The 8,752-nt window shown below is 37.5% G+C and overlaps 1 protein-coding gene across 1 annotated transcript; it reads left to right on the forward strand.

Annotated features, from left to right (window-relative positions):
• The first annotated feature begins 7,090 nt into the window (after positions 1 to 7,090).
• Positions 7,091 to 7,683, forward strand: LOC112617164 (40S ribosomal protein S3a-like). The gene has a single exon (XM_025373917.1). It carries the CDS (start codon positions 7,110 to 7,112, stop codon positions 7,341 to 7,343), a length of 234 nt encoding a protein of 77 aa, XP_025229702.1. The 5' UTR covers positions 7,091 to 7,109; the 3' UTR covers positions 7,344 to 7,683.
• Positions 7,684 to 8,752: the final 1,069 nt, after the last annotated feature.

The raw sequence follows: 8,752 nt of genomic DNA on the forward strand, positions 1-8,752 counted from the left end.
CGCCTGGTCCTGTACACAGGCCAGCACTGCTTAGACTTTGTGTGCACCCAGATGTCCCAGGGGTCTTGTTAAAATGCTGATTCTGATTTAGGAGGCCTGGGGTGGGGTCTGAGATTTTGCCTTTCTAACGAGCTCCAGAGCGACGCAGATACTGCTGGGGTCCAGCTGCATTTTGAGTAGCAAGGCTTAGAGACCCAGCTGTGGCTGCTTCTGGCTGTGCCCTGCTGATGGGGTGAGAAGTCTTGAGGGTCAAAGGGTAGTGCCTATACGGAGGCCATGCCCTCCACCTTCTTGGCCTCACTCTGGGTTCTGGGACCCAGAGATTCCCTTCTTGAATGGCTCCCAGCCCTCAATCAGGACTCGCATGGACCTCTTTTGTGGACCATCCTTCCCGAGGTTCACCCGTCAGCTGAAGCATTGGCATAGGTGTATATAGGAGGGGCAGAAGCAGCTTGGCCTGAGGCCCGAGGCATCCACATACTTGTGCATAGTGTCCAGCAATCAGCTGACCAAGCTCTGCAGGCGATTCTGCTGCACACTCAAGTTGAGAGCCACCTATGTAGACAAAGCAGGACCAACGGTAAATATCAGTTGCTCGGAATAATCCCAAATAATCTGAGATCAGTAACCTAGGAGTAGTGTCCTTTCTCTTCCTCTGACAACATTGCGAGAAAGGCTCCCCTCTCTTTCCTGTTAGCTCTACTACTAGGTTTTGAGTTTGGACAAGACAGCTCCCCTCTCCAAGCTTCCAAGTTTGTGGCCACAAAGTAAGAGCTGGGCTATCAATCATGAGCATATTGCCAGAGTCTCTTGTAGACTGTAAAGTCAGTGAATCTGAATAGATCTCCCTTAAAATCTATGACATGTCTTCAGTTTCACTTATTCACATTAAAATCTCTCTGATTAGTGTCATAAACTTTTCTCTTTGAGCACACCCTGGGTGGGATAAGGGGCAAAGAGCTCCATGGGACAGCACTTCTCAAATGCTGACTTGCACACGAATGGGGGTCTTGTTAACATGCAGATTCTGATACAGGAGGTCTGGGGTGGGCCCTGAGAGTCTGCATTCATAGCAAGCTCCCAGGTGATGCCAGGCTGTTGGTCTGGGAGCAGACTTCGGTAGCAAGTGTCTGCGGTGGCAACACATTTGATCAGATTGCTTCCCTTTGAAGACCTTTGATAAATCTGAGAGAAAAACTGTTTTATGGAGGCAGAGAAAAGAGGAGGAATTAATTGATAGCAGGGTACACAAAAGTATATCTTTTGTTAGGTAATCAGTGAACTGTGACTATTCATAAGAGAGAGCAGTGGGGACTGTAGCAAACTGGAAAGAATGGGCCTCAGTGAGGGAGTGGGTGCCACTCAGCTCTAGCACCTTGGCACCATGAATCCACATGACCCATAGTGCCAGATCTTCCAGCTTTATGAGATAACCCAGACACTGAATTCTATGAATTTTTTAAATTTTTATACATCAATTAATTCACATCAAACTAACTGGCCAACTGAAAACCAACTAGTATCATGTGAGCCAAACAGAACGTGTATGAAGACAAAATGGCATGTGAGTGAACAAATTCTAGATGGGAAAGAATTACTTCCTGGGCCCTGGAGGTTAGTAAGGTAGGGAGAGGACACTTCCTGAGTATAATAGGGGTTGAGTAATAAAAAGAAAGTGGGAGGCCTTGGAAGACCAACATGGCTACTTCCAAACATGTTGCCTACTTATTCCATCTCTCCCTCCTAGGGATGATGCAGAATTTCTCCCTCTGGAGCTTGAGGTAGGAGGAAATAAAGAACAAGGGGCTCACAGCCAAATCTGGATTATGAGTGATGTGTTATTATGACTTGTGGTAGCACTGCTGTCCAATGACCCTTGGGGAGTGTTTTCTCTATCCATCTGCTGAACTGGCCCTGTCTTCTTCATGGGAGACTCTGTGGACGCAGGATGTTTAGGTCCCTGTAGGTAGCCTTGTGGATGGTAAGATTCCAGAGAACATCCCCGAGGGCAAGTTGGATAAAATGAGTTGGAAAGACTTCATTTAGTCCACTCTCATTTTGTGACAATCTGAATCTCATTGAAGGCCTAGATGGAAAGCAAATTCTGGAGGCCAGGTTTTGGCGTTCCCTTCAACTTCACCTCTAGGTTACCAGGAGAACTAAATGTGAGCATGTGTGAAACATGCTTTGTAAACTATAAAGCACCACAAATATGTCAGTGATTATTAGGAGGTAGCAGGAATTCAGATAGCCTCAGTTAGTATCCCAGTTCTTACTAACTCTGTAAACATAGTCAAGTGACTCAACTTTGCCAAACTTGTCTCTCCACCTGTAAAATGGGGTGCACAAAGCCTATCTTATCTCTGTAAAGATTAAATGAAATAGTGCATATAAACTACTCAGTATTTCATCTGACCCAAAATGGTGGCCGCTCAATAAACTAGCTAATATTATAGTTATTATTTCTAATATATACAAATACTTCATTTCATTTTATACTTTTAAATGCTTTTTAAACTTATGCAAGTACTTTTCAAGTCAAAAATCAGAAAATACTGATAAATAAAAGAAAATGAAAATCAGCTATGATCCCCACATCTGAAAGTTAATCACTGATAACAACTCTGGACACTCTTCTAGACTTTCGAATACACATTCTACTTGTAAAGATATAATTGCAGTGTTTTACAACTTGACTTAGCAACATATTATGAGAAAATTTCCACATCAATAGTTATATTTTTATGTCATTTAAAAGAACTGCAGACTCTTCCACTTCTGGGGAGATGGAATAGATAAAATTTTCCTTATTCCTTCCTCTGAGTACAACTTGAAACCTTGAGCATTATATATAAAACATGTATAAGAAGACTGAAAAGTGGATAGAAAAAGGCAGACTGGATAGAGACTTCAGGACCTAAACAATGACTCACTGATGAGTTTCCTGGTTATTTTGTTGTTGTTTTAACCTTATATATCCCAATGTTAGAGCTGAAGAAACTGACAACCTGGAAATTCCAAGGGGCATGGACCAAAAAAAAAAAAAAAAAAAAGGTAAAAAAAAAAACAAAACAAAACAAAGCAAAACAAAACAAAAACTTATCTTTCTAGTAAAGTTTCAGTGAAGGGGCAGCCTAGCAAAGTAGAATATATTTACGTGATAATTATTATACTCTGGCCAAACACCACAGGATAAACTGTGGACCAGTCCTACACATGCTAGCAAAGCCTGTAATGAGGTGCTTCAACACCCACACACAGGAGCAGTGTTAGAGAAGGCCAAATAGGGAGCCAAGACTCTCAGCTCTTCCTGATATCAAGTTCTCCTTCCACCCCAACATCACAATGTTAGCGGCGAGCAACATCTCACTGCCCAGTAGTAAGGATAAGATTCCTTCCATGGGGAGTGGCTGAATGGGGAACTTGGACTTCTACCGTCACGGGAAATAATAAAATAGTATCTCTCCTCTTCCTGCTGGAGTGATGTCAGAGAAAGCTAACTAAAGCAGAAGTCTTAAATAAGATCTAGAGGTTCTTAACGATATAAATATGTGCAGGTTTCAAACAAAAATCACTTGTCACACCAAGAACCAGGTAGGTCTCAAACTGAATGAAAAGACCATCAATAGAGGTGAACACAGAAGTGGCAGAGATGTAAGAATAATTTGACAAACATTTTAAAGCAAACATTTTAAAGCAGTCTTCGTAAAAGTGCTTCCATGAGCAATTATGAACTCACTGGAAGCCAATTTAAAAATAGTAAGCCTCAGAAAAGAAACAGAAAATCTCAGTAAAGAATTAGAGGATATGAAGAAGAACCAAATGAGAGTTTTAGAACTGAAAAATACAATAACCAGAATAAGAAGCTCAGTGGATGAGCTCCACAGCAGAAAGAAGGAAACAAAGGAAAGAATCAGTGAACTCAAAGAACAATTGCAATTTTACCAAATTTAAGCAACAGAAAGAAAATAGACTGAAAAAAAATGAATAGAGGCTCAGAGACCATGAACTGTAACAAAATATCTAATGTCGTGTTACCAAAATCTTGAAGGAAGAAAAAAAGGGGGTGGGGCTGAAAAAGTACTTGAAAAAATAATGGCTAAAAATTTCCAAGGTTTGGCAAGAAACAGAAACCAACAATTCAAGAAGTGAAGCAAATCTCCAACAGGATAAACCAAATAAATCTACACCAAGCCATGTCATAATTAAGCTTCTAAAAACCAAAAACAAAGAAAAAATCTTGCAAGGAGTCATAAAAAAAAAGAAAAGAAAAAGATGCCTTGCTTCCAATAAAAAAAAAAACAATTAGAATGGCAACAGATTTCTCATCAGAAATTGAAGGCCAGAAGACAGTTGCACGGTATTTTTCAGGTGCTGCAAGAAGAAATCAAGACATTCCAGACAAAGGAAAGCTAAGTGAACTTGTTGCCAGCAGATCTACCCTAAAAGAGTAGCTAAAGGAAATGCTGCAAACAGAAAGGTCGTGATAAAAGAAGGAACCTCAGAACATTAGGAAAGAAGAACGAATAAGATAAGCAAAAATAGAGCTAAATACAATAGGTTTTCTTTGTTTTGAGTTTTCCAAATTATGTTAGATGATTGAAAAAAAAAAATTGTAACACTACCTGATGTGGTTCTAAACATCGTGGAAAAATATTCAAGGTAATTATTTTATAAATGGGGGCAGGGTATAGAGGTTAAGTGAAGTTATCACTAGTAGACTGTGACATGTTACGGATATATAATACAGTAATCAGTACAAATCTATACAAAGAAATATACTCAAAAACATAGATGGATCAAAGTGGAATTCTATAGTGTTCAAGAAAATAGCAATGAAAACAGAATAAGCTGAAAACAAAAAATGTATCGTAGACTTAAGCTCTAATATATTAATGTATAAATTCAATGTAAACGATCATAAAATATTAATTAAAAGACAGAAACTGACAGAGTGACTCAAAAAGCATGGCCCAGCTGTCTGCTAACTAAAAACAACTCACTTCAAATATAATGTTATTGGCAAGTTGGAAGTAAAAAAATTGAAAAAGGTATGATACATTTTACAATCAAAGGAAGACAGAAGTGGCTATATTAATTTCAGATAAAGTAGAAATCAGAATAAAGAAAATTGTCAGACAGAGAGGGACATTATACAATGATGAAAGGATAAATCTAATGAGATATAACAATTCTAAATATATAACAAACAATAAATCTGAAAATATGCAAAGCCAAAACTGATAGCAATTAAAGGAGAAATAGACAAATTTATAAATAGGTGAATATTTCATCTTTCTCTTAATAATTGATAGAACAATTGATAGAAAATTAGCAACAGTATAGAAGACTCAACAACACTATCAATCAAAAGAATGAAATCAACATTTATAGAGCACTCCACTCAACAACAGCAGAATAGGTACTCTTTCTAAGTGCCCTTGGAACAGCCATCAAAATAGATTGTATTCTGGGTTATGAAACAAACCTCAACACATTTAAAACAACTGAAATCTTGCAAACTGTGTTCTCCAATCACTATGAAATCAAGCTAGAAATCAATAGCATAAAGATAACATAAAAATCTCCAAGCCCTTGGAAACTAAACAACACAATTATTCTAAATAATCCATGGATCAAAGTCAAAGTCTCAAGAGTAATAAATAATACATTGAACTGAATGAAAATAAAATTATATCATACCATAATTTGTGGGATACAGAGAAATCATTGTTGAGAGGGAAATTTATATTACTAAATACGAATATTAGAAAAGAGGAAAAGTCGCAAATCAATAATATAAGCTTCCACCTCAAGAACCTAAAAAAGATGGCCGGGCGCGGTGGCTCAAGCCTGTAATCCCAGCACTTTGGGAGGCCGAGGCGGGTGGATCACGAGGTCAGGAAATCGAGACTATCCTGGCTAACATGGTGAAACCCCGTCTCTACTAAAAATACAAAAAACTAGCCGGGCGTGGTGGCGGGCGCCTGTAGTCTCAGCTACTCGGGAGGCTGAGGCGGGAGAATGGCGTGAACCCGGGAGGCGGAGCTTGCAGTGAGCCGAGATCACACCACTGCACTCCAGCCTGGGAGACACAGCGAGACTCCGTCTCAAAACAAAAACAAAAACAAAAACAAAAACAAAACAAAAAAAAGAACCTAAAAAAGAAGAGCAAACTTAAAACCAAAGCAGGCAAAAAGAAGGAAAAAAAAATAAAAATGATAAGAATAGAAATCAATGAAATAGAAACAGAAAATAGAAAAAACAATGAAACAAAGACTTGGTTCTTTGAAAAGATCAATAAAATGGATAAATCTGTAGCAAGAAAAAAAATGACACATTACCAATATCAGGAGATATCACTACAAACCCTGAAGGCATTCGGAGGATAATAAGAAAGTACTATGAACCACTCTACATGCATACATTTTACAAGGAGATGAAGTGACTCGCATTCTTGAAAAATACAAACTATCACGACTCATCCAGTATGAAATAGGTAATTTCAGTAGGCCTATGGCTGTTAAGAAAATGGAATTCATAATTTTAAAACTCCCATAAAAAACTCTTGGCCTATATGTTTTCACTAGAGAATTCTACCAAATATTTAAAGAAAAATTAGTACCAATTTTTACATAATCTCTCTGAGAAGACAGAATAGGGACCGCTTTCCAATTTATTTTATGAGGCTGATATTACTTTGATACCAAAACCAAAGACAATACAAAAAATGTATAGACTCTTGCAAATGTGGGTACAAAAATCCTTAACAAAATATTAGAAAACAGAATTGAGAAAAACATACAAAGAATTATACCAACATGGTCAAATGACCTTTGTTCCAGCAATGCAAGATTGGTTCAATATTCAAAAAGCAATCAATGTAATCCACCATTTTACAAGCTAAATAAGAAATATATGTTAACATATCAATAGATACAGAGAATCATTTGAGAAAATTCAACACCCATTTATGACAAAACTTATAGAAAAAGTAGAAATAGAGGAAATTTCCTCAACTTAATAAAAAGCATTTATTTTTAAGCCCCTAGAGTTTAAAATTATGCTTAGTTGTGAAAGACTTGCCTTTTGGCTCTCTGACCAGCACCATGGCAGTTGGCAAAAACAAGCGCCTTACGAAAGGGGGCAAAAAGGGAGCCAAGAAGAAAGTGGTTGATCCATTTTCTAAGAAATACTGGTATGATGTGAAAGCACCTGCTATGTTCAGTATAAGAAATATTGAAAAGACAGTCATCACCAGGACCCAAGGAACCAAAATTGCATCTGATGGTCTCAAGGGTCATGTGTTTGAAGTGAGTCTTGCTGATGTGCAGAATGATTAAGTTGCATTTAGAAAATTTAAGCTGATTACTGAAGATGTTCAGGGTAAAAACTGCCTGACTAACTTCCGTGCCATGGATCTTACCTGTAACAAGATGTGTTCCATGGTCAAAAAATGGCAGACAATGATTGAAGCTCATGTTGATGTCAAGACTACCGATGGTTACTTGCTTCATCTGTTCTGTGTTGGTTTTACTAAAAAACGCAACAATTAGATACATAAGACCTCTTATGCTCAGCACCAGTGGGTCCGCCAAATCCGGAAGATGATGATGGAAGTCATGACCTGAGAGGTGCAGACAAATGACTTGAAAGAAGTGGTCAATAAATTGATTCCAGATAGCATTTTCATATCCCAGAGAAATGAAGACCTATATTCCCACAAATCCTGCAAATGAATGATTAGAGTAGCTTTATTTGTAATTGCCCTCAAAGTGAATAGAATCTGGCTGTCCTTCAGTTGCTGAACGGTTAAACGAATGTGATACTTCCATACCATGGAATACTATTCAGCAATAAAAAGCAGTGCATTGCATAAATATCCAGAGAATTATGCTGAGTTAAAAAAAAAAAAAAAAGCCAATCCCAGACAGTTGCATACTGTATAATTCAACTTATATGACATTCTTGAAATGATGCAATTATAGAAATGAAGAAAGAGAGTAGTGGTCGCTAGAGGTTAAGGAGAGAGAGAAAGTGGGAGGCAAGCGGGTATGGTTATAAAAAGGCAACACCTTTTAAAAAACATCCTGTGGTGTTGGAAACTTTCTGTATCTTGTGATACTGTTCTATAGTTTCCTAAGATATTACCACTGAGGGAAACTGGGTAAAGAGTACATGAGGTCTCTCTGTATTATTTCTTAAAACTGCTCATGCGTCTATAAATGTCTCAAAATAAATGTTTAATTTAAACAATTTGATCTGGAAGTAGACTCTAGGATGAATAAATAAAAACAACAACAACAAAAAACAATTTGATAGGCTTAAAAAAGGATTGCAGACAATTGCATCCTATGAATATACTTCTTCAACCAATTTCTTATTGTTTGGACATTTCAGTTATCATAATTTTGTTATTTCGGCAATCACAGGGATGACTGTCCTTGCAGCTAAATTTTGACATATATTCTTTCACTTCCTTGTAAACATCCCTAGAAATTGAATAGCTGATCAATGGCTTATATATTTTTTCACATTTTTCGGACTCCTTTGAATCCAAGGTATAGAAAGAGTCAATATTTGGAAGCATTGAATTTATGAGACAGTTCAATATATGGACAAGAAGAAAATGTTTAAAAGATGCCAGTCCTCTTTGAATTTATCATGAGCAATTTAGGCATAAGAGGTTGCTATTGTGGCATAATAAGCACAATTTGAAGGCTTTAAATACATGTTTCAAAGTTTTATCCAT

This window comes from Theropithecus gelada, unplaced genomic scaffold (genome assembly GCF_003255815.1).
Source record: "Theropithecus gelada isolate Dixy unplaced genomic scaffold, Tgel_1.0 HiC_scaffold_15884, whole genome shotgun sequence".
NCBI classification, from domain to species: domain Eukaryota; kingdom Metazoa; phylum Chordata; class Mammalia; order Primates; family Cercopithecidae; genus Theropithecus; species Theropithecus gelada.

What these genes read in the sequence shown, in the direction of transcription:
- LOC112617164 (XM_025373917.1), top strand. Translation starts at nt 7,110, where the DNA reads ATGGCAGTTGGCAAAAACAAGCGCCTTACGAAAGGGGGCAAAAAGGGA.